The 26370-nt window shown below is 45.8% G+C and overlaps 1 protein-coding gene across 5 annotated transcripts; it reads left to right on the top strand.

The window, feature by feature from the left end:
* The first annotated feature begins 718 nt into the window (after window positions 1–718).
* Window positions 719–25248, top strand: EIF4E2 (eukaryotic translation initiation factor 4E family member 2). 5 transcript variants are annotated; one of them, XM_036997757.2, is made up of 8 exons: window positions 719–875; window positions 6390–6504; window positions 7539–7673; window positions 11047–11151; window positions 12297–12449; window positions 12546–12682; window positions 19320–19398; window positions 25009–25248. In XM_036997757.2, the coding sequence occupies exons 1-7, from the start codon at window positions 856–858 to the stop codon at window positions 19363–19365; spliced, it is 711 nt and encodes a 236-aa protein (XP_036853652.1). In that variant the 5' UTR covers window positions 719–855; the 3' UTR covers window positions 19366–19398; window positions 25009–25248. The 5 variants fall into 5 exon arrangements, with proteins under 5 accessions (XP_036853652.1, XP_036853655.1, XP_036853651.2 ...); XM_017640335.3 differs by lacking the exons at window positions 19320–19398; window positions 25009–25248 and adding exons at window positions 1234–1380; window positions 14406–14671 and having other exon boundaries at window positions 774–875; XM_036997760.2 differs by lacking the exon at window positions 19320–19398.
* The last annotated feature ends 1122 nt before the right edge of the window (window positions 25249–26370 follow it).

Genomic DNA, 26370 nt, shown 5'->3' with positions numbered 1-26370 from the left:
CACAGACAGTTCCTATCTACCCTTATCACAGGATCAAATGTTCAGGTGAAGGCGTTTCAAAATGTGATAGTGTCCCGTAAAGACGTGACAATGGGACATGGTGGGAGGGAGTGTTGAAAACCTCAGAAATAAGCCCTCCTCCAAGTACAGTGCTCCTGGCTTTGGAGCTCAGTGACCAGCAAGGTAATTTCGTTTACTCCAGCTAGTGTGTCTTGAGTGCATGGCCACTCTATATTTGGAGCAGAGACTTAAGAGCAGGGAGGTAATTTGGTGACGGTGGCACGGTTTCTGGCTTCTGTAATGCTCTCACTAGCTTTGTCACCTAGGGTTAGTCTTTAAACTTCTCTGACCGCCTCAGGGGCGGAGATTAGCTCTGTAGCTCCTGGAACAAGTAAGCAAAGACGCACAGCAGCTACCACAGCTTGAGGGTTACTGTGTCTAGCGCCTGACACTGATTATCTCGCTCGGTCCACCCGGCAACCTGCAGACGCCGGTTCTGTGACCCAGTACCGCGGGTACCGAATGGACACACCCTCGGGGAGGTGAAGAGGGAGTCCAGCCCCGTGCAGCCCGCCCTGGGGGTGGAGGGGGGATTTACACCAAACGATGGGTCCGAGCCCGCGCTGCCCCCTCGTACGCGCGCCCCGAGGCGGCCGGCGAGGACGGGCACACGGCCCAGCCCTCCGCCTGCGCAGCCGCCCTGCGCGCGCGGGATACCCGCCCCCGCCCCCACCCGGCCAGCGCGCCGACGTTCCGTCGCGCCCCGCGCAACCGGAAGTGGCCGGGCCTTCGGCGGAGGGACCTGGCGGAGCGGAAGTCACTCCGTGAGGCAGTAGCGGCAGCGGCGGCGAGAGGATGAACAACAAGTTCGACGCGTGAGTGGCGCGTGGCCGTCCCCCGGGACCCCTTCCCACAGCCGTTCCCCGCGTCCGCCCCTTTCGGGGCCAGTGGCGCCGTCGCAAGGTCTGCGGCGCCGGCCTCCCTCCCGGGGCTGGGCTGCGGGCCAGCCAGGGCCCGGGCGGCCGGAGGAGAGGAGGGGGCTGCGGAGGCGGGGTGCGGGGATCCCGAGGACCCCAGGGTTGTACGGACCGAGGGGAGCGCAGGGGCCCGGGGGTAGAGGAGGTGGCGTGCTGTCCGTCAGATTTTAGGACGCCCGACCCGGTGGGTTCGATGGGTGCAGATCGCCAACGGCGTGGAGGGGTGGAGACCTCAGCGGTTTGGGTGTTCTCGCAGCCCGGCCCCCCTGTCTTTGAATCCAGCTTTCCTCACACACTCACTCTGGTCTGGCCGTGTCGCCTCTCCTGTCTGAGTCTGTTTTTCCATCTGCAAAGCGGGGACGGTAACAGAGCCCGTGTCCTAGAGCCGTGAAGATGCAATGAGGTAATGTGGCTGCTGCGCTCGGCCCAGTGGCGGTTCAGTTACCGAATTCTGAGAGCCTCCCTGAGACTCCTTCTTTCTTTCTCATGCCCCTCCTTTCCCTTCTTCCACCACACTTGATCAGAGATGCTGGGTTTCAGGCCCAGTGGGTATTCCTGTCATCACCTCCTTCTGCCCCCTGCCTAGCTCCAGCATCAAACAGTTGGGAGGTGTGGAAAAGAAAAGTATTTTTGGATATTTCCCTCCAGCAATTGTATCTTGAGATTAATGATGTTCTTACTTCTAGTCGTCTAGTAAAGCTCTCTGATCTAACAAAGACCTGGATTTCCAGTCCCAGACCCGCCAGTCACCAGTTATTTGACAGCAGAAAAGTTACCCAGCCTCGGAGCCTTTGTTACCCAAACCACAGTAGTGGTTAGTGCCCTACTGCTGCACTGGGGTGGGATAGGGATCAAGTCATTCAGCCATGCTTAAAAGTATTTTGTAAATTGCTAAATAGTGACATATAAATGTACAGTGGAATTACTGTTAGTTTAGATTGTGAACTGCTGCTGCTGATGGGAAATTCGTGTTTTTCCAGTACAATGAATGCTAATGCACAAATTCAGGTGGCTTGGATTCCAGTAGCCCAGGCAGTAACTCAGAAATGTTTCCTGGTTGCTGAGATGTCTTTGCTACTTGAAAAAATTATTTGGCAGGTCACTACAGCCTGCCACTTCTAGCCTGTTGCGTAGCTGAGCCCATCCCCATATGAACCCTCTTTTCCCCATAGTAAACTCTGCAACACGTAACTCCAGATCTAAATCCCGCCTCACAGAGCTTTCTGCAAACCCTGTACCCCTTCCTCACTGCATTGAACAAATCAGTGTTTCATGTTAAGGAGACACTGGGTCGTCTGGCCCCGCTTACCCAAATCATTTGGAGGTCTGCAGTAAGCTAATTTAAGAATGGTAATGTTTCCACCGGCACATTACCTGCTAGAGACTTTTTATGTATTATTTCTACTCCTAACAACCCTGCAAAGGGGATCTTGTTACCTCCTTTTACAGGTAAGAAAAATGAGGCTCTCTGAGGTAAAATAACTTGCCCACAACGAAAGGAAGGGCCATATGGTGGGATTCAAATCCAGTTTTATTGCTTAATGGTTCAAGCACCTCTTGACAAAAATTAACCTGGGTCATTTTTAATTAGTTCTAATTATTAACTGCCCTTAAACTGAGCCAGGATTTTTTAACATCTGTCTTCTGTATAAGCAGGAAAAAACAAGGCTTTCATTTGCAATAGCAATTTACATCAGCTCTCCTGCCCCTAGTTTTGTTTTTGTTTTTCATGCAGAAAGTCTGCAGTTTTTAGAACATTATTACATATTTGCCTTCTACACTCTTTACCTAAGGAAGTGGACCAGTTTATCAGAAACGAAAAGTCTAGTGCCTGGAACTAAGTACAGTAATTGGTAATCTGATGGGCTCAGATTAAGGAGGAACTCTAGCCTCTTTTGCTGTGTGGCTTTGAATTCTACCAGCATAAGTAAAAACAATTATTGTTCCCCGCCCCCACATCTATTGCCATTGATCCTATTGACATGTAAAACCCCACGATGTTTTCACTATTCTGCAGTCCCAGTTGTGATAAGCTTGGTTTTCAGATGTAGATGTCATACTTGATTTTGTCCCTATTCTCTCTGCTAGTTTTTGGCCCATTCTTAGCTCTTGCCTCCACCATTTATTTGGCACTCATCCTATGTGAACTTGCATTGCAAAGATTTTAGAAAACCATTCATTAAACATAATTTGTTTTCTGCCTCTGTGTGACGCTGGACATGTAAAGGTGAGTTAGACTCAAGTTCCTACCTGCAAGAAATTAGTCTAGTCAAACAATGTGCAGATGTACCTGGGCAGAAGATCCCTGAGCTAACTAGGAGCCATTAATTAAGTCTGGACAGCCTCAGAGATGATAATTGCCTGCCTGAGTCTATGGAGCACTGATTTTAACTCTGGATTGTTATCTTGGCTCAAATCCAGTTCCAAGCTGGAAAGAGTAGCCTCTCAAGATAGGATGCAAATGACTTGCCTTAAGTGTAGGCTCAGAGGACAGGTAGCTGGTCAGCTCCACCCTCAAGAAATAACCTCACAAGATGAAAATCGATTAGGGTTTCCATTTACCGTCACAGAGAAGAGTTGGGCAGTGTGGTCGAGGGATCACAGTACAATTGTTTCTTCTCTGACATGATTATTTTTTATATTCTTTTATTGCTTTTAGTAGTGATTACCACTAGAAAGAAAGGAACTTACTATTCTTTGCTTGGGACTAGCAATATGAGATGCTGAGGTGACTGTGTCACTCTCCAACATTTAAAGGGAAGGGATCCCAGAGGAAATTGGGGTAGGGGGAGAGCTGAGAAGAGAGGGAAATGGTTGAGTCCCTGGGCTATGCCTTGAAGAAGAGAGGTAGGAGTGTCTTGGGCCTATGCCATATAAAAACCCTTGAGATGTTCTTGATCAGGAGACAAAAAACTAGCCTGACAGTATAGCTGGGACAAGTGCAAACATTTATATAGGGGATTTCAGAAGAAGGGAGCCTGACTCAGCTTAAGGAGAGATTAGGAAATATTTCCAAGAGAAGTTGGCCCTCAGTCTGAGTCCTGAAGGCAAGTAGGGGAAGGGAAGTTCTCAGAGAGACCATGTAATGAGCAAGACAGGAGTGAGGTCGAGGAACTGCCAGTAGGTTGATACCACTAGAGTGGAAGGAGTTTGTTGCGGCCAGGCAGGAGGTGGTGTCCTGTGTAAGCAGAGCAGGGCCTTGATATCATGCTGAGGCCTGAATGTGGTGCCTTCTCTCTTGAGGCAGGTCCTTGGGAACAGGCACTCTGTAGTACCTGATACACACAGTAGGTACTTGGTAAATGCTGTGGGACTTATGTGCTAGACAGGCCCCTTTTGGAAAAGAAAACAAACCAACTTAAGTTTAATAAAGGGGAAGGGGTATTGTACACTCAGTACTGGTCTCCCAGAAATCCAGGGAGGTTGAACTAAGCCAGCGAGATGGGAGCATCGCAGACAGCCACTGGCCTGCCCACTTTGTCTGCTCATCCACTTCATTCCCTTCCTCCCTGCTGGCTTTCTCTGCTTTTGCTCACTGTGTTTCCCTCATGATTTTTCCATATGGCCCTCATATGCTGCCCCAGCTCCTGAACCTGTGTGATCTTTCATCTCTGGGTGAAAAGCTAAGGGAGAATTCTCCGACTTTGAGCTTGGCTCTGATAGGTTATTAGCCAGGCTCTCCTGCTCTCTGGCCAGGTGCCCTTGGCTAGGGTGGCGGTGGGAATGTCCATGGGGAGCAAATGACCACCTGAGTATACCCTACAGCTAGGGCTGTGGAGTAGGCAGAGCAGTTGTCACCCCACCACATGACTAATACAAATGCTTTACAGTGTGTTTCAGTATCTGTGTAGGGTAGTATCATTTCTAGTACCTTTCTTGAGAATTACCTAATTCCCATTTAACTAGTCATTAGGGCCAGAAAGGTAATTTTGGTGAAGATCTGTGATAAGCTAATGGTCCAGCTCTAGACTAAACAGCATTCTTACTATCTTTGTGAACACACTTTCCATTGATTTTTTTTTTGTCTGAATCCAGTGCACTTTAGGTGTACCTGAACGTCTTAGGGTAGTTTCACTTCTTTTAAAAGGCTAGTGCCTGAAGTACATTTGACTGTTTATAAGGGAGGAAGGCATTCATTCCTTCTTTCAACCATTTTTTTTTTTTCCATTTAACATTGATTCAGTATCTTCTTGTGCTAGATCTTCTTGTTAGGGCAATATCTTCTTGTCCTAGGTGCTACAGTTACAAAGGTCAAGAAGGTAAATGTCTAAGGGATCCCTCTGTCTAATAGGAAAAACAAACACGGGAGGAATGGCACAGCAGGTCGAGGGAGTGGTGTTCACAAACAGTGGAGATGTGGGAATATAGGCTGCTTTGCGAGGTAGGGGAAGGGACAGAGTAGGTCAGTAGGCAGGAGTCAGATTCTAGTACATTTGAAGTACATTCGTGCAGGGTGGGCACCAAAGGGCAAGGACAGTGGAGAGTTTGGAGCATGGAAGTTAAATGAGCAGATTCTTTCTTAGGAAGGTCATGGTTGTGGGAGTGTGGAGGATGAATGGAGGGAGCAGCTCATTTGAATCAGGGAAACCACTTGAGAATTTCCTGTAATAATTGAGATGATAGGAGGAGAGGGCCTGAACTACAGCATTGGCAGTGGGGGAGGGATAAAAGAGATGGTTAGAAGAAGTCACAAGAAAGGTAGGTAGGTTTTTAAACTTCATTTGAAATGCTAAAGCAGTTATTTAACACAGAAGCTCTTCTCGTTATTGACTGTTTATTATTGTTACTATTTTTATTTTAAGGTATGATTGATATACATTCTTACGAAGTTTTCACATGAAAAAACAATGTGGTTACTACATTTACCCATATTATCAAGTCCCCACCCATACCCCAGTGCAGTCACTGTCCATCAGTGCAGCAAGTTGCCAGAGATCCACTATGTCCCTTCTATGTGATATAGTGTTCTCCCCGTGATCCTCCACACCATGTGTACTAAACATAATACCCCTCAGTCCCCTTCTCCCTCCCTCCCCACCCGTCCTCCCACCTTTGGTAACCACTAGTTCATTCTTGGAGTCTGTGTTTTGACTCTTTATTTTTGGCCAAAAAAACCCCCAAAACAGTCCCTTTAACTGTTTACCTCTTGCTTCTTTGTGCAGCCTATTGGAAAATTGCAAGACAGTGCTTTTTGGAATTCACATGTTACCTAAGGGGCATTTCATTTTTGTTCGATCCTCCTAATTGCCCTTCTGCATTCCCTGGTCCTTCTTCCATCTCATGTGCTTCTCATTGCCTGTATTTTGAGTAACTTCGGTTGATTGCATGGTTGTTCATTTGACCTGGTGGCTTTGTCAGGTAAGCAAGAATCAGTTCAGTCATGGAACAACATTGTTTTGTCTTCTCATTCAGATTAAAAGATGATGACAGCGGGGACCATGATCAAAATGAAGAAAACAGCACACAGAAAGATGGTGAGAAGGAAAAGGCAGAACGGGACAAGAGCCAGGGTGGCAGCAAGAGGAAGGTGAGTTCCCTGCTGCAGGATGTAGTTACCTTTGGACTTGAGACTTGATTATCTATTGGAATTGGTTTATCTGGGAGACCTTGGATTAACTTGATAGCACCCTGTTTTGGAATACGTAGTTTTGTTCCTTAATTAAAAAAAAGGGATTGTTGAATCACTGGAGTTTATTTTGGTACTTAGAGCTTTTCCCTTGTCACAAGAGTCCCTTAGCCTGAGGGACGGAAGATTAATCCTGGTGTTTAACAAGGCTTTTAGTTGCTTCATAAGCTGCTGTTGAGTATTTAAAATCCTGCACGTTCCTTGAAATTCTAAACACTTTAGTCAGTAATAGTCTAAGCTGAAAGTGACTTGGAAAATAAAATTAGGAAAATGAGAGATACTGATCAATTTATTTCCTCAAACATGAAAGCAGTTATTAATTCATGTGTTCCACAATATTGAGTACCCTCTGAATGCAAGCATTTTAGGTGCTAAGAGGACACAAAGATGAATGAGACTGTGGATCAAGGAGCTTATGTTTAATATTGGCAGTAATAATAGTAACTGACGTTGAGCACTTACTATGTGCCAGGCACTATGCTAACAAGCACTTTACATCAGTTAATTTATTTGAGTCTCTCAGAAACCCTGTGAAATGATTGTTACTATTTTTCGCACTTTTCAGATAAGCAGCTGAGGCACAAACACGTTAAGCAATTTCCCCCAGGTCACTAGTCAGTAAGTGATAGAATGTCATAGAGAAGGCGGTACTTGGCCTGGGAATACATTGAGATAGACACAGACATAAATATCTATGATAGGAAAGAGAAAGTTTAAAAAGCCATAAGAACACCAAAAAAATGTTATAGGAACTTTGAATCAGCTAGCCACTAACAAAATTTACTGTGTAAGCAGAATTTTGGGCACATTGCAGGTAATCGAGGATGTATCCTTTTTAATTGGGGAGGTGGTAAGGGGTGACACTGTAAAATGTTTTCTCCATCTCTGAGTATTTGAAAAATGTCCAGGATTAACACATCCTCTCTAATTCACAGGCTGTTGTCCCTGGACCAGCAGAGCATCCCCTGCAGTATAACTACACTTTCTGGTACTCCAGGAGAACTCCAGGCCGTCCCACTAGCTCACAGAGCTACGAACAGAATATCAAACAGATCGGCACCTTTGCCTCTGTGAGTACTTAGTGGTTTAACGTAGTGTGCCTTGGTGACACATTCATGCCCCCGTTTTATCACTGTGTTTATTTACCCTCTTGGTGACCTATTTAGGATCCCGGTTTCTTTAGTTGACTGAGTCCCTGAGGGGTCAGGATGTTCATTCTTAAATATTTCTCATTAGACATTCATTGGTAACATACATAGGTGTCAACAAGTATGTGAATTGTGGAATTGATCAGAAGGGGACAATACCGAAATACAGCTTTGTTTGTTTAAGCAGCTGTGTGCTGAGTCCTTAGTATGCGCAAAGCCTCATGGGGGACACAAAATTTTATAGTACATGGAGTCTGTTCTCATGAAGCTTGACATTAGAGTTCAAAAGTTTATTTTGTATTTAAGAACCTCATGTTAGGGTTTTGGATATTTTAGTGATTATGCATAAAAGTATCATCTTTTTTCTGTGTTCAGAAAGAAAAGTGAAATATCTTAATTGTTCTTGACAGTACCATCAGTGTAGAAAGCCCAGGCTCAATTACTTGAGTAAGTGGAGGAACCAGCATTGAACCTTAGGTTTGGTAAGCTATAAAAGCCACATTCAAAAGCCCATGCATATTTTTCACTCTTTAATACATTAATATGCATGCCAAGAGACTCCAAGTTTTAAAATATTGCTTGCTAGACAAATTATATTTACCTATTATTAATCAGGTATATAACTGGTAATCAGATCATCTGATCACTATACTGAGTTATATCATTTCAACCAGAAGCAAAGATCTTGCTTTACTTGGCCTGTTTTACAGTGTACCCTTTTTACTGGTAAATTTACGCTTTTTTGAGACATGAAAAACAGCTTGTGCCCTGCTTCGTATTTGGTTCAAGAAATGTTGAATGAGCTCAAAGCACTCATAAGGTTCTAAAATGAACTGGGACCTGCCCTTAGGGAAATAAGTCACACCCAGGAATTTCTCTTACAGGAGACAGTGAAAAGTGCTGTAGGGAAGGCGTAGCTGTAGTGCTTTCGGAGTACAGAGGAAAGAAGGAATTAATTCCTATGTGGAGAAAGCCTCTTTGGAGGAGACAGCTTAAGACTGAATTTAAAGAATTTGAACAGCTGATAAGAGAAAGGAATTCTTGGCAAAGGAAACAATAGAATTAAACTTTTAAAAATATCTATACTTTCCTGACATTCCAATCTATCACAGAAAATTTGATTACCTGCTATGTGGGAATGCTAAACATTCATTACAGGTAGAATAGCAGCCATTATGTTAACAACTGGCTAATGAGCATCTTGAAGATCAGAGGAGAAACTGAACTGGGAGGAAGTTCTTTTTCAGGATTCTGTTCAGGGTTTTTTTTGGTAATTAATATTTCCAGCATTTTTCCTTTCCTCTTAAGAGAGGCGTATATGAATTTACCCAACTGGATAAGGTGCCAGGAAGGTTTTTGTTTTGTTTTGGATGTATGTTGAGTTGAATAGAGTTTATCATCAGTTCTTAGGATAATGCTGCTTTGATACTCACTGGGTGTGTGGCAGAGTATTTAAAGTGTGCTGTCATGTAATTCAAGGCATTAGGAAATATCTCATAATTAGTTAAATTGTTCACAGAGACATAGTCACATTGTGAAACCTTTTATCAACTCCAAAGCAGTATTTTCCAGTGGACCTTAATATCCAGTATTTGGTAATTATTTAAAAGTTTTATAAATCAGGGTGATTAAGAGGGCAGTGTCTTAAACTGGAAAGAGCATTGGACTTGGGGAATCCCAAGGCATCTTTATTCTGGTGCTTGACTCTGTGGACTGGGACAAGTTCTGAAAATATTTTCTCAACTGTAAGAGGAAGAGTAGTTGAGATGATTTCTGAGGTCTTTCTCCACCTCATATTCTGAATCTGAACATATATTTTTTTGGTTTGAAAAATGCAAATTGCCTAAAGAGAAAGAAAAAGTCTTTCCAAGTTTAAGAGTATTTCTTGAGCTGCTGAATTGTTTCTCTTGTGTTTTAACAATTAGATTGGAGGAGACCACACCTAATAAAGTAGTGCTTGATTGGGGAATTAAAGATTGCTGGTTACTTCCTTCCCACACCACGCTCCAAATTCCTAATTCAGAGTGGGCCACAGGTTCTAGTGAGTGTACTTTGTTTCTGTCCACTGTTAGGGTGGAAAAAGATGATTGCTCAGTGTATGTGTGTGACCACTTCCTGTCTCAAATCTCTATAAAATTAAGCATAGCAGTTGCTACATTGAAGACCTACAAATGGCATTCTTACTTCTTTGTAACATGAAACACTTCGGTGTTCCTGCTCTGTGGAGAAATTGAGGACCAGCTGTTTCCCACAGTGTATGGTCTGTTTTTCCTCAGTTGCTGTCCAGTGCCCATTTTCAGCTACACATGGCATCTTGCTCAGCAGTGTGTTAGCAAAGACCAATTGTTTCTACAGGCTGTTCCATGTGTACTCTTTCCTCCTAAAGTGTGCTTTTCATAAAGGCCAGTACTTTGTAGGTGCCCTCTGAGTTGCAGAGAAATAGGGAAGTAATCTATCCTATCAAGTAACTAATGAGAGAAATGGGAATAGCACAATCAGTATAAATGAGCATACATCTGATAGAGAAATATGTCTGGTTATCCAACAAAACTCTGAAGGAAGGACAAGGAAAAACACAAATTTGCTAGCTAAGAGAGACTTAAACCCTAAGTTTGAGAAGCTAAGTTCTGTGTGGTTTTGGACTGCCCTGGCCTTAGCAGCAGTACCATGGTATAGAGCAATGCATCAGTTGTTTCCATCACTTGTGCTCAGTAACTAAGCAAAACTAAAATATTTCATTGTAGCTAATGCTGTCTGCCAGTAACCAGTCTTTGATCAAGAATTGATCAAAGTTCAGGTTATAAAATAAATGTTATGGGGATGTAATATGCAGCATGCTGGCCATAGTTAATAATACTGAATTTTTTTTAAAGTGATTTGGTCCTAATAAATACATTCAGGCTGAGTTTATGTGACACTAAATATATCTCGAGGCTAAAGGGTTTCCATTGTGTGAAACAAAGTCCTCTTACAGCCTGTGACGGGAAGCCCTGCAGCTTCCTCAGGGGCGCATACTCACGTGACCTCACCCACTTCTGGCTGAGGCTGGCACTTTTAACCTAAATAATTTATTCTTACATCAACAATATTACATTTTTTTTTATCAGACTACATTATGCTTTCCTCTAACACCTTCCTTCCCACATGAAATCCCCCAAATGAAAATGTGTCCTCTAGAATGTACAGCTTATAGCAGAGTGTCTTCCATGTTTATGCTTTCCTCTTAAATAAACCTTGGTTCATTCAGAGAAAAAGAAAAGACACATCTTTTGTACTCCTGGGCCCTTTTCTGCAGGTGGAGCAGTTCTGGAGGTTTTACAGCCACATGGTACGTCCCGGGGACCTGACAGGCCATAGTGACTTCCATCTCTTCAAAGAAGGAATTAAACCTATGTGGGAGGTGAGGACTGAGAACCTTGGGCCGCCTTTCTGCCTTTTTTCTTTAGCCCTGCCACGTTTGAAGTATTTCAGAGCTTCTCTCAAAGCTGCGTCACTATTTGGTACATGCTTGGAACAGGGCCTCCAGGAAAATGCACTGATGCCATCGCTTATCTGTGCGGGTGGTTTTCAGGTCGTTTCGTCATGAACATGGTCTGTAATAACATTAAAGGGTGGTTTTTTTTTTAATTACCCTTATTCCCATAGGACTGGTTTGTGTGTGTGTGCGTGTGTGTGTAATATACTATCATAGTACACACATTATTAAAGTGGGTAAAAAATAAGCTTACAGGCTGAGCTTTAAGATCTCTTTGCTATAATCCCTCTTCTATTCTGACACCAGGGCAGTTTTCTGGATGACAGATGTGGTCTCACACACCCCAGTTAGAAACCTAATGCCACCCTTCACTGCTCACATCATCTTGAACCTCAGCCACCCTTCAGGGCTCATTTCCCGTCACCACTAAAGCTTCCCATCAGTGAGCTGGATCTCGCTCTTCGCATCTCCCTGTCTCAGTTTGTACACAGACATGTTCTTCTAGTGCTTGCAGAGCCCGTCATCTGCTTTACCCAGCTAACTCCTTTGTCCCTCAACACCCAGCCTGCAGGGGTCCTCCTGAGTGTTCTGTCTTGTGCTGCTTCCACTTACTGAGCATGACTCTGTTGCAGCAGCACTTGTCAGACTACTGCTGGGATTCGTTTTCCTGTCTCTCCCTACTCGCCTGGGTCTGGGTGGAGACTGTGGCCTCATGTCTGTATCTGAGACATGGTGACACTTCGTACACTTTTAGCAAATGACATGAGGAATGATCTGTGTTTGAAATCTGATGATGTTTCATTTTGATTCCTAAAGTTCTGGAAAAAAAAGGATAATTTTTAAAGGTTCTCTTTAGCCATTTTTTGAAGTGGTTTTTACCAAGGATCCCCACCTTGGTTTTCTTTTTTCCCCATTTATTGTTTCCCTAGTCCTACCAGCATATTCCCTATAAAGTTGAGTGATTGGAAAATGACTACACTTCTTACTGTTCAAGTGGCTTTTGACTGCCTAATGTAGAAGAAAAAGAGCTATGAAACTGCATGTTAACTTTAAGGCTTCCTCTTTCACAGGATGATGCAAATAAAAATGGTGGCAAGTGGATCATTCGGCTGCGGAAGGGCTTGGCATCCCGTTGCTGGGAGAATCTCATCCTGGCCATGTTGGGGGAGCAGTTCATGGTGGGGGAGGAGATCTGTGGGGCTGTGGTCTCTGTCCGCTTCCAGGTAAGCCGCCTCCGGGCAGGTCTGGGGTCACGTGTTGCCTTTGCTCTCCTCACTGCCTTCCGTGTGCTTTGATGATTCCTTGTGCTCCTCCTGTAGGAGGACATTATTTCAATATGGAATAAGACTGCCAGCGACCAAGCAACCACAGCCCGAATCCGGGATACTCTTCGGCGAGTGCTTAACCTACCTCCCAACACCATCATGGAATACAAAACCCACACCGACAGCATCAAGTACGTGTTGGGGGCGCTGGGGGGTTGTGTCCCTAAGCTTAGCAGAAGTAGGTCCTCAGCTGGGCCCAGAGGAGTATGGTGTACAGGAGACTGACTTAGGGAGAAGGGGCAGAGCAGTCTTCCGCTCTAGTGCTTCTGGCCACTCGTAGCGGTTCTTTGCTGGCAAGGCCCCCTCCCCACCTGCCCTGTAGGGTGCTCTGTGCCAGAGAGAGCCCGTCTACAGAATCCCCGTTGCACCGCCTGGGCTTGCTTTATTTGCACAGGCTGTCTTGTCTTTCATTTGCCATACACTATCTTAAAATGAAAGACAAAGCGCTTTTCCTTTTCTTGCTGTTTTTTAAGGTAATTTCACTGAACTGATCAAGTCTTGCTCTCTGTCTGCCTCTCACCCCACTTTGGCATGTCTTTTTAACCTGTTAGCTTCAGTCTGTTTTCTTTGTCCTGGGATATTGACTTCTTGGGAATGAGGATCCCATTTCCGTGTGTGTAGAGCTGAAGTGCTAAAGGAAGCAAATTAGTGTGTTTTGTGGGCATAGAGAGCAGGGACGTGTGAATGCCGAAGGAGGAACGAGCTCTGCGGTCCACCTGGGTAGGACTCAGGGCATGGAGCTGACCGTGCACGGGTGAGAGTCACTGGTTAGGGCCGCTCCTTCCGGGACTGAATGTCATAAATAAACTCAGGTTATCAAGAAGAAGTTGTGGGGTGTGGCTGGTAGATTTTTCTCCAAACTGAAGGAAAGCTAGCCAGCTGGGGACCAGGCCTTGAGGTCTGATTTTCTCCTTTGACTCCCGTGTCAGGATGTGCCTGTGGCAAGTCTCTGCCACTCTGCCCCTTTTCCCCGTCTGTACAATGGGGGGTACTAGTGCTTCACCGGACAGAGTGGCCGTCAGGCTGATGTAACCTTTGCAGCTCTTCATCCTCAGATGGAGAATGCTCTTACAGGGCCAAGTATGTTACTGCTGTCATCATTATCAGCAGCAGTGATATCATCATCATGTTACTAAAGACTAGGAATGAGCCCAGCACTTGTGTTCAGCAGGCAGGCTTGGGAACCTTTCCCATGCATTCAGACACAATGTGCGTGGGGTTGGCTTAAACTAGCTAAGTGCTAAGTGCCAATTCTTAACTGGGAACACTGCCACAGGAGTTGGTCCGTAACGAGGTGGCTGGGTGTGACTCATCATAGCCACCAGCAGTTACTAGCCAGCCATGGCCCTGGTGGCTTGGCTTAGCAATCCTGTGTGAGCTGTGTTTTTCTCTAGGCAGATTTTTCCTATTCTGTATCTGGGATAGAAGTAGTTTCTGCTTTCCAGCCAGACGCAGTCCAGGCTGGACAGAGCCACACCCTCTTTTTCTATGACTCTGTGTTCAAGGTTCCCAAATGCCCTGTCCCATTCCCCCAAAAGCAAACTTTTCACATGGATAGGAAAGGGAAAGAGATACTTTTCAACTCTCCCCTCTCCACTGTTCCCTCTCTCTGATACCCTGGGACAGTTCTTCCTGACTTGTGTAGAACTGTGTACGAGTTCTTACAGCGTCTAGGAGTGCCTGTGGGCTTTTTGCCTTGGTCTGTTGCTCGCTGCTTTTTCCAGAGGTCTGCCTAGTACACCAGCCCTGCAGCTACAGGGACCGGAAGACCCTCCTTGATACCCAGATGCCACTTGCCCTAGCGTCTCCCTCTCTTTCCTCTCCCAATGTGCCAACCTTTTGCACTTCCACTAGAATGCCAGGCAGGCTGGGCCCCCAAAGGCTCCTTTTTCAAAACCTCTGGAAGCCGCGGTTGAATGTGCCATGACCCTCTCCCTGTCTGGATGGCACCATCATTGAAGCTGGCATCATCGGAGTCTCTTGTTGTGTTGGCGTGCTACCTGGAAGATCCTTCTGTCCTGGACAAGAGGAATTGGAAGAGCATTTTATGTTTTAAGAACAGGCTGACACGCAGCAGCTACAACAACAGCTGAGATCACTTAATAAATGGTGCTAAACTAGCTTGTCTCATGCTCTTGCTCTTTATGGTGCATCAAAGAAGTGGCCTTGCAGACTGACTGTCACCATATTAAGGAATGGCACAGACCTCTCCATGGAGGGCCATCTGGGGAATGCTGCCTCATTTCCATAAATCCATTGTATATGGTCACATGGTATTTTTTTCCAGTTCTGCTGAGTTCTGATGTAAGGAGGTGACATCTAGCTCTCACAACGAGACTCCACTTTCTGGTACTTGAATTTTAGTTCCCATCTAGTCACACTGATGACAAGAACAGGTGATTTCTGATTTAGAATTCAGCTTGAAAAGTCTCCTAAGGTTGGAAAGGGGGATCCTTGGCCTTTGCTTTGCTGACTTTGCCTTTACTTCAAAGGAATCTCTTGCTTGAAGGTAAAGCCCTGCTTTCTTCCCATCTGTATGTGGCTGTACGTATGTAGCTTTCTTGCTTTGTGTTAACGGGGTTTTCTCACTGTGCCAAAGCTGCCCACGCCACAAGCTCTTTGCCAGCTTTCTCCCTCTGCTTTCCCTTTAGGGCCAGATCATCTTCCTCTTTGAGCTAGCCTTGCTTGCCAGGTCTCTAGGTTCTAGAACTTCCCTTCCTCCCAGTCCCCAGGATTTTTGTGCATCAGGATCCGAGGTGTGGAAATGTCTTCCTCCTGGGTGACTCTGCTCCTTAGGCTATCTGGTGTTGGCACCTGCCAGATCTGTGTGCTTCCTGGCTTGGCTTACATGTGTGGCAGCTTGGCCTTTAGGCTCCTAACTGCATGTGGAATTTCAACAGGCCTCATGTTACTTTAGGTTTTCTTAGCACCTACACCAAAACTCAAAGTAAGTGATTATTGTGGACACTAGGTCAGGTTGCCTGATAGCATCTGTGAGGGTGGGTGGCCATGGGTATAATGTGGAGTTTTCCAAATTTGGCTATCCCATTTTGGCAGTGACCCTGCCCTTGTTCCATCCTGACTGACCACCAGTCTGTCTGTGGCCTGGGAGCCCCACAGAACACACACTGGGACTAGCGCCCTGGGCTCAGCAATCTGGAGGCATGTGTGTGTCAAAGCTTCTGTGTTTATTGCATATCCAGAATTGGTTGACGTACCTAGAAAACAGGAGATCTGTTGGTAATGGAAATGCCTGTTCTCTGTTCTCAGCATTTGTCAGAGAATTCCCTTCTGTGGCCCCTTCCCTCTTGCTTCCACTATTACATGTTATCAACCTAAGTTCAGTTCATATAAAGTCTGGGGGTTGAGCTCGATGTCACCTTTCAGAGTAGGTGTTAATTAGAAAGCACTAAACTGACTGTGAGACCCCTCTGGTCATTGCCGCATAAGAACAGAGGTTAGAAGTCTTCGGCTTTGTTCTAGTCCTTGTGGCTCTCCCACTGGTGTGGCTTTGTTGGAGCGAAGGAACAGCATTTGCTGGGACTTGAGAATTCAAGGAAAGGAAGAAAGAGCCAATAGCTAGGCATCCCCAAGTACTCTGGAGATGAGGGCTGCTGAAAGTGGTGAGGGACCTTTTTTTAGGAGTGGCTTAGAATTCACAGTCGAGTCAAGCAACCTCTGCCTTGCTATGTTTCAGTCCAAATTCCAGTGGCCTTTTTCAGCTGTTTGGTTTCTCCAGCTTTCCCCTAATCACACTGCTTCTAGCCTTTTTCTTGCACTCCTTGGTGAGCTGAGCAAACACTGCTGCGTTCTGTGCCGGGTGAGCTGCTCTGCTGCAGATCAGATGCCTGCCTGCTGCCTCCTACCCTTGGGTATTGCCAGCAGTTCACCCCTTAAGGGTGAGCAGGTCCCATTGAGAGGTGGGAGACTGGTTAAACTGAGCTCAGGGGCATGGCTCCTCTTAATGAGGCCAGTCAGTGTTGGGGTTTCATAGGTTTGGGTCTTTGCAAGCATCAAGTGACTCACTGTAGCCTCCATTTTGAGGAGAAATCTCCTAACAGCCAGGCCTGCAACCCAGAATCATGGGACCACCAGGACAAATCTCTGGGCACAGAGCCATAAAAAGCAACATCGCCTTTTGTGAGGGAATTCCTCTTTGGAATAGTCCCACTGAGTCCTTGTGTGCTTCTGTCCTGGAATGGAAAAGGGGAGACAGGGCCAGCTTCATTCTGTGGGCCACAGTGCTGGGGAGACTGACCAGACACCTTTGCAGAGAAAGTTCAGGGTAGGTGACTTCTGTTTTGTCCCTTTATTCTAGAGGGGAAATGGGTCAAATTTTGGGGACTTCCCTTGATCATATCTACATTTCATTGTATTTCAAGGTTGAATTTTATAGGCAAGGATGAAGCAACCCTTCTGTCATAGCTAAATCGTAGCCCAGCAGGCCTGGGTGATGCCAGCATAATTACCAGCCTGGCTTTTTGTTTATGAAATGTCCCTCCTACTGATACTCGGGACCGAAGCCAGACTAGCCGGAGGCTGAGCTCGCCCGTGAGTGGTGCGGGCCGGCTGACTGCAGGCTGGGGGGTGGGGGCAGGGGCCAGCCCAGAGTGGCCCAGAGCTGAGATCTCTGCTCCTAGGATTTGCTTTCTGGTAAGTGAGCTGGGACGACAGTGGTCTTTCAAGGACTCTGTTACTCAATCATGAACCTGTTCACAATTCCCTGTAGGATATGTTGATCTCAGGATTTTTTTTCTTTTAGAAACTCCATTCATAATGATACTTTTCACATTTAACTTGTTCTTTACCTTTAAAAGAAGCAAGTTTTAATATTATCTAATATAACTAGAATATTCACACCTAGCTTTGGGTGTGCATTGGCCTATAAGAACAGGAGGAAGGGTACCAGTGACTGTGGCCACTGTTTATTCCCACTGAATCCATGTGAGGATTTTTCCTTACCCAGAGTCTTCATGTTGAGGTTTCTTATGAAGGAGACACTTCTGAAGAAAATGTGAGAGTCGTTTAGTGCTAGAATGGATTGGAGGGGAGCTCTGGGATCCCTGTGTCCGCAGGTTCTTGCTAGAGAACTGCTCTGTTTGCACTAGTGTAGGCCTTTGTGGAAACAAGGATAAATGAGGTGAAGCTTCAGCACAGCCATGTAATTTCTTGTTGATCCCCTAACTTGCTTAAAATAGAATTTAAATCTCCCTGTTAGAACGAAGAGTGGTTTCCTGGGCGGTTGGCCAAGCACTGAGTTTTTGCTTTGCCCTTATCTGCATTTGAAGTGAAGAGTGCTGGCCTTCTGATGTCACTCCTGGACTCACAAAGTTCATCGCGTTACTCTCCCTCCAGAAACGGCTGTGGAACAGTGGTCTTGCTGTGGAAACTGAGTTTGTGAATTGATAAAGACTGGCACGCTGGTGTGGCTGGCTTACGTTTTTCTTCAATTCACTTAGCATATACGTGTAGCTTTGGTCATAACTCTGAAGAAACCATTAACTGCAAATCAACCTCTTATTCTAAGAGGTAGATCATTAACTTGTAAGTGCTGCAGTTCAAAAGGGAAATGCTGATGAAACTAGTATAAATATTGCCTGCAAGAATTAATTTGTTGTGCCAGGTCTCTCTCAATCCCTCCCTGTTTAGAAAAAGGAAAGCTATCTGTAGAAGGCCTGGAATGAAGTATATGTTAGTGGCCATAATATTAAACCTATAGTGACTAATGAACAATGTTGTCACCCTGGGTATTGTCACCCCGTTCATGGAATGGAATAACTGATAACAAGGAATTTTAGGTTTAGAAGCACGAAATTACCCATTTTTACATATGTGTATCTATGTGTGTGTGTATGTAATTCCAGGAACTTAGTAGACACTCTGTCCCTAATGGGGCTAAGAAGTGGCCAGGGCAGAAAGGTAGGGCACCAGCTCCTCTGAGAAAACTTGAGGCGGGTTAGGGCTTCCTGATGAGTGAGGGATCTGGTTTTCTCCTGTTTGGTGGCCAGCAATCACCAAAGGCTTGTTCTTCGTAGAGCACCAGCCTACAAGACTGTACCCCTCGGTCACATTTCTTATCCCTTCGTAACCCCAAATCCTACATTGAGTTAGTCAGCATGAAAGTTGTAATGAGCATTAATCCCTGGAAATTTTCGGCTGTTGTGACCTACACAGCTTAAATTTTAAGGTAATAGTTACATGGATATTTTCAGAAACAGGCACCTGATACAGTTTTGAGGTGAGTTTAGAAGGGTCAAAAGGTTGGAAATGTGGAAGCAGAGAAAGTGGTATAATGTCCTCACTGCATCTTTAGACTTCATCATGCTGTTGGGTACCTACATTGACCCTCAGTGAGTCTGGACAAAAAAAGACAGTTTCTACCACCTGCCCTCACACCCCCAAGCAGAGTGCTGCCGCCTCTCCTGTGGAGGTGCCTCCAGTGACGGGTGGGCCTGGCTCTGACCTCACTATGAAGGAGGAGATAGGAGTGTTGCAAATCCTCGAGGGAATAGTGAGGGCCAGACTTGGCCAGCAGAGCAAGCCAGAAGTGTCCAGTGCCCCTATGAGGTGCTGGCCACCGCTGCTGATCTGAGGGGGGAAGCCTGGGTGGGGAACCGCACTGCTGGGCTGCCAGGTATCTGTGGGTCTCACTCGACCCCGAGGGTATCTGAAATGGGATGTGGGATTATCATGTCTGCTCTCTCTTTGTTAAAAAGCTTTTGATCTGAATGTGCTATTGTGTTTTTTTGTCTCTGGTTTGTTTGCCAGGGCCTGGGAGGAGTTTCATGGCCTGGTGAACAGCAGCGGCCGCTGATCGGACGCTCCCCCTCTGTCTCTCACACTCAGGGTAGGGCCTTGTCTATCTTCTCTGTAACCCTGTGACATACCTCTCAGCCATAGGACCCCTCTTCCCAAGGGGATGCCCTCTCCCGACAGGAACCTGCTCCAGCCTCTCCTCTTTGATGATCACAGCCTCAGAAAAACACTGAGTCCAAAACCACTGGATTGTTGTCCTATGTGGGTCACATGTCTCCTGGGGAACCCTGGACAGGTGGCTTTCATTATTACCTCTTGTTTTCCCATTTGGAAAATGAGGTTCAGCAGATTAACATGTCTCAGGCCTCTTGATAACATTTCATGGTTATAAATGTGCCACAGATCTTTTGTCTTTTGCCCAGATGTGGCCATTTTTAAATTATCCTGCAACTAACAGGGCAGTTCCTCGGGCCCCAATATGGGTTAGGTGAGAGGTATGTCTTGTTTGCTGGTGGTGGTTGTCAGTTGTGAGGAAGGAGTGATAGAACTTGAGGTAGTGCGTTGAGGTAGATGTCAGGTTATACTGTAACTAAGCCGTCACGTTTACTGGCAGACAGAGGCCCTGGGATCAACTGAACTGAAGGCTGGGTCAGCTGAAACATTCACTTTAAGAACATTTGTATTTCCACTAAGAGAGCGCCAAGTCCATGTCTGTCTTGTTATCAAAGGGAATTGGGTAAAGTTATTCTGGATAAGAGGGATGGATGAAAGTACAGAATCAGCGTGGCCTGGCCTGAGAGCATAGTCCTGGACATTTACCCACCATCCACCACCGTCCCTGCGAAATAGAGAATTTCTAAAATTGAAACAGAGCATGTCAACAATGGTAGTAGGGTGCTTCAGAAGTCCCCCTTCCCACGCTTCTCAGGAAAAGGAGACTTGCATCCCTTAGATGGGCTAGAAGAGAAAGGAGGACGCTGAGGGACAGGAGCAGGTGGCCAGGGTCTGAGTTCCCTGGCGGGCCGATGTGATGTATGACGGCCCCAGGGCTCTGGCACACACCGTGATGCTGCTCAGGCCTTCTCTCTTAATAGTTTAATTCCCTTACTATTAAATGAATTCTTAGATGATAATAGTAGATTTTTTAAAATTATAGTTTACAAGGTTTCTCTGTAAAACACAGTCAACATAGATTTCCAGATGGCTGCTAGCATACCCAAGGAAGGGTGAAAAAGCTGCATCGGCTCTGATATTGGGCACATTCACTTGCAAGCTGAAAAATAGCAGATACTCAAAATAAGTTACATTTCCAGAGGCCTGGTGCTATAATGAGATTGTTTAAATAACATTATCAGGTTTAATTATTTCTAAAAGTCCTTTTTTCTGTTTTGTTTTAAATGCTTACAATTGTGTATGATGAAAAAGGCTTTTGTCATAGTTTTATAGGCAGTGTTTACTTCTTAAAGTGCATATAATTGTGGTACCTTTAAAAATCAGTAGTATTTTAGGTTCCATAAAAAAGGGGCTTTAAAAATGCAGTAATGAAATTGAGATAGTTAGAATGGAAAAAAATTTTAAACTATTCTTTCTCCCCTTAGCTAACACTGAATCCCCCAGAATAAATATCTTTGAATTGCTTTGAAAGTCATGTATTTGCATAATTGTTATTTTTGTAGTCTTTGTTGTTTGGGTTGCCCCCAACGCACCCCACCCCCATGCAGCAGACAAAGGAAGCACTTGACGGTTTAGGTGTTACTCTTGAACCACAACCTTGAAAGGCTGAGTATTAGGGTCTAAGCAAAGAAAACAACTCACTACATTGTCTTAACAGACTTACAAAGGACTTCACATTTCAAGTCTGTTGATACAACCTTCAAAGAGGTGTTCTCATTAGTGCACCTCGCCTGTGTGTGGGGGTGCTGCCACTTCAGAGGCCCCGACACTCCAGCCTTCTCTTCTGGCTTTGCTTTTCCCCCTTCCAGCTAGATCATGGAAATGAAGAAATAAAAACTGCTATTTAGGTCATTCTTCTTGAACCACAAATACTTTTTCTCTGTTAATGTATTATGCCATTACATGTAGCTGCTACTGTTTTAGGGCTATTTCATTTGACCTCCATTACAAATAAGTACATCCCTTTTAACCGTGGCTTCAGTACATTCCCATTTAGCTGCTGGGGGGAGATTCTGTTACATGTATGTCTGGGTCGGCAGGCACAGCAGTGATCTGTCTTGTTGGGGAATGAACTTGGCATGATCACTCAGTGGGAAATTAGAGACTGAAATTTGCCCCACTGAACCTGGAGAGGGTTTGCATTTTATTTGATATGCAGGGAGGGAGGGAGAGAAGAAGCCAGAGCTTGCCCGCGGTGAACAGCTGAGAGCCAGAATGTTCCCCTGAAGACTGTGTGTACTTGAGCCTGTAGGCCTGTGAGTGCCCCCTGAGGGCTCCCTGCAGAGCAGAGACTCAGGCAGGGCTCCTCCTCAGCAGCTCCCAGCTGCCCCTTGAGGACCCAGAATCACTTGGTGCCCCTGCTGGGCACCAGCACAGTGACAGGTTGCTGCAGGAGGGGCATTCTGAGGAATCGACTGCCTTCATCCTCTGTGGCCCACCCTCAGGAGCTAAGCTCTACCTTAGCTCATTCTTTTCAGAGTTTGAACTTATACTTTCTCTAGAAGTACAGAAAGGCAATCATTTTGAGACACAGAAGGTCAGAAAGCATTTCAGAGTATTTGGGCACGTTTTCCCTAAGATGCCTGGGAGTGTGATGCTGGAAACCAATTCGGAGGGGGTGCTGGTATTTCTGTGGCTCTGCTATCAGGACAGAGGCTCACCCAGTAGAGAAAGACTTCTGACTTACGCTAGCACTGTGGCCTGTCAGCTCCCCTGTCCAGTGTCCTAGAGGGTAAAATTCCCCTGGGATAAGTTAAGGTATATTGTCAGTACCTTGTCTGAAAAGCTCCTTTAAATCCATCCACTAGGCTAAGTCCCAGTTGCTTATTTTACATAAATTCACAGATGAAGATGTAACAGTTTCCTTCAAAAATATCTTTGTATCACTGCAAAACCAAAAGAAAACCATAAAAGCCTCCCCAATAGCCCCTGCACCCGCACAGCACTGCTAGGGGGCTAGGGGGGCTGGTGCCTGGAGCTCACTGGAGTTTTTCAATTGTGGTTTGCTTTTGAAAAAGAAGTTGCCTGTGGCCTCTGCCACTTCCTGCTTACATTCTCCCTTTCCCTGTTTCTAATCTCTTGTGTGCTGGGCACATGGGCCTGGGCTGAGGGACGACGTAACTGAGAATCAGTTCCCGGCTGGTTTGAGGTGAACACATTGCTCACACTAAGCATGGCACCAAGCTATTCTCAACCCACTTGATGTCAAGAGGCTGACTAAAGCTGCCACCAGCCTTCTTCAGCCTGTCATTGTCAGGAGCCTGTCACCTACACTCATTGCTCTTTGTTTTCATTTACATCAAACTCTGGGGAAACTCAGGTGGATTCTCCAGCTCATGTGCTCTTCTCCTCCCCTTTCCATTTTACAAGGAGACCTTAGAATAATGGTGACTTCTTAGGTTTTCTGGCAATGAAGAGATCTCTGACAATAGAAATAATCAGAATAAATATTCAATATCTGAATGGAAATGTGTTACAGAGTTCGGTTTACCTTCCACAGAAAGAATTTGTTTCTGGCCCAACCCCAGCACAGAGCAGAAATGCTTCCAAAAGACAGGATGACCTGCTGTGGTGATGCCTTAACCTGAAATGCTCTTTGCATCACCAAATGGCTGAAAGGGCTGGTGCCGTCTCTCTGCCCCGAGAGAGGTAATTCTTCCATAGCCAGAAAACTCTAATTCCCGCAGCCCCGCCTTTTGTTCACTTGTCTTATTTTTCCCTGCTGCTGACTTGTGATCCAGTTGCTCTATCGGGATAGAGGTGGCATCAAAAGGGAAGAAGCTGAACAAAGCAAACCATTCCTTCCTGATCGCTTCTCTGTTATCAGAGGCGTCCTCTGCCACACAGACTCAGCTCCACAGCACATCGGCCCTAAGGGGCCTCAGGAACAGCACACACACATCAGTCACACCTGATTTCCTCCGTCTCATGATCGGATGTGTTCCTTGTCCTTCGCTAGCTACTTCTGGTACTCCAGTGGGGTCTCTCCTTTTGAAAGACCTTTTAAAAAGATGATCACCCCATTAAGTTCCCTTTGTGTTCAGTCTTAATGCCTTAGATGGAAGTCGTTGAAGTACCCAGTAGCCATTGATACAGGGGCTACATGGTCATGCATGTCGGTTATAAAAATACCAGCGGGCTTTCAGGATAGCATCAGTTTCTTCCCAGACAGAGTTCACCCACACCAGCTCCAGCCTCCCCTCTCACAGTGCTGGTCCACGCCATCGTCTTTGTATAGTGAGCAAGGGCTGTTCGTGACCGCCTGACTGCCCGCCGCCAGGACGGAGGAGCATCTGTTAGCCAGTAGCAGGAGGAAGCTGCTGTTGGGATGGGCTGACCAGATTCTTTCTTCAGTGTGTATTTACTCTGGACCAATTGCTATATGCCCAATCAATTGTAGCAGTTTTAAATAGGCCAGTTAAGGCCAAAGCTTCTAGAATGTCTCATTAAGGTTGAAAGGAAATAATGACTAAAAAATAAGGTCCATGAGTACTTGTTTCAAAACTTCAGACAAATTTAAGTGTGAAATTCTGTGCCACAGCAAGAGATGAGGTGACCTTTAAAGCACCTTTCAGCCCTGAGATTTTTGGGATTCAAATGGTGATGTGAAGTACTAAAATGTTGTTGAGTTTCTAGTATGGAACTAGTGACAGGATTACTAGTGGGTGGCTGAGCCTGCCTGCATTCAGTAGAAGGCAACTAAGAGCGCACCTTACTATATCTCTCTCACACACATGTGCACACACACACACACACACACACACACACACGCTCTCTTTCAAGAATTATAGCTAAGTTTCTAAAGTGTAGGGTACCCAGATTTCACCCACTGGAATATTCTTTCGTTAGCTGCATAAGTTTTGAACCGTGGGTTGATTGGTTTTGTGAACACATGATATTGTCACATGGTTCTTTCAAAGTATATGTGTGTATGTGTGTGTGTAAGAGAGAAGGGTTTCCCTCCCACTCAAACTCCAGTTATAGCCCAGTTTCTGGTGTGCTCCCTTGCCCAACTTCCACCCCAGGTAACCACTTTTGTTGGTTTCTTGTGTAGCTTTCATAGTTTCTTTATGTCTGTACAAGCAAATGGAAACTATGACCCGATTTCCCCCGCCCCCACTTACACAAAAGGTCATGGACATGTCCAGTCACACTGTTCTGCCCTCAACACATCAGTTTCTCTTGGAGAGCTCTTCCTATTAGCAGAGAGCTTCCTTGTCTTTTTTTTTTAGGTTGTACAAGTGTCCCATTGTAGGAATGTGCCGTGACACTAATATTTAACCAGTCCCCCATTGGTTTGCATTTGGGTTATTTCTAATCTTGCTATTGCAAGCAATTGAATCAAGTGTGGAAGGGACTTGGAGGTGGTTTGCTGTGTTGGCTTTAGATTAGTGAGGAAGGAAAGTCCTGGGGTGTGTTGTGAGGGCCCTAGAGCTGCTGAGCCCACATCTCCCCTTGTGTGTGTTTGGCTGCTTATATAGATGATCTGTATATTGAATGCTCTATTTTCTCCCATTTTTTCTTTCAGGGACAATTCAAGCTTTCGAAATACAAAAATCACATTGTGAAAGTACACACGCTGGCAATAATCCTTTTCTGTATGTGTGTCTTTGTCCGAAATGGATGGGAGGTCTCCAGCTGGCCCTTCCGCCTGCTCACTGAGGGAGGTCCCTGAGCCGCGTGCTCCCCCTTTGCACTCATTCCTGGAGGACGGATTCCGCTAGACACCTCCAGCATCGCTGACTTTATAAAGCGGAAAAACAGAAAACGTGACTTTGTTTAGACACACTTTTTTACTGGGGTCTTCTGGGGGAAGGTCCGCCTTCTGTTTTGCTGTGTGCTGTCCAGATAGATGCCCGTTGGGCATTCTGTGTGCTCTTCTCTGCTGTGTGAAGGGCACTGTGACCACATGTACAAGCCAGAGCTATCGACGGAAAGTTACCAGTATTATGAATGTCTGTGCATCCAGGAGAAGCTTTTTGTTGAAGAGTCCCGGAATAGCTATAAATGCTCTCTTCTAGCTCTGCCATTAAATTATTGGGACATTTTGTTTATTTCTCTCCCCTCTTACTCCAAGCCCATCACTTTCTGAAAATATGTTACTAATTTTGTGTAGTCTCCTGCTTTATGCCCTCCAGGCTTCCCTCTTGTGGGACTTTAGGCACGGCTGCACTTAGAATTTGCATCCTGTGGGCCGCACTGGTCCTAGTATGAGGTGGCTCAGGGGGTCCGCCTTGGTAAATTAAACTGGAGCAGAATCCAGTTTGATGAGGAGCTAGATTGTAAGAGGTTCCAAGTGCAGGATTTGGAGCAAGGTCAGTGCCTGAATCCATCTTCCCAGAGGAGCAGGGCCAGTGTGTCCTGCCTGTTTGTGGGTTCTCACATGCCCCTCACTGAGGAAGGGAAGCAAAGCCTTCTTGGCACATACTAATGATATGGTAAATTCTGTGATCCTGAAGTTGCGGCATCTGAAGAAAAGGTGAGCATGATGGACGGTTTTCTTTGTATGGTTGTGCCTGTTTCCAGTGGTTGGAGAAACCCGCCTTTAGTCCTCATCCCTGGGTATGTATGTTAGTGAATGTGCGCCGACCCGCGGTGCCCAGAGAGAAACCTCGTGCAGGCTGCTGCAGGCGTGCTTTAAGGATGGCCAGTCGCGTGCCAGAGAAGCCGGGTGATCTGACTCCAGAACGCCTGAAGTCAGGGAGGTCAGAAGAGCGCCTTGGATTGAAGCAAGTACCGAGTGTGCACCCGACTGCAGCCTCCAAGGGGCATGTCCTGCCTGGCTCTTGTGAGCACAGATCGCAGTACCTTAAATTAAGGCCTCTCCTAAAACCTACCCTTGAAGGCCAGGGCCTTAGCCACCTGGTCTCAGAGAAATTGCGTGAGCATT

Source organism: Manis javanica, chromosome 12, assembly GCF_040802235.1.
Source record: "Manis javanica isolate MJ-LG chromosome 12, MJ_LKY, whole genome shotgun sequence".
Lineage (NCBI taxonomy): Eukaryota > Metazoa > Chordata > Mammalia > Pholidota > Manidae > Manis > Manis javanica.
This window is presented reverse-complemented; position numbering and strand designations above follow the sequence as displayed.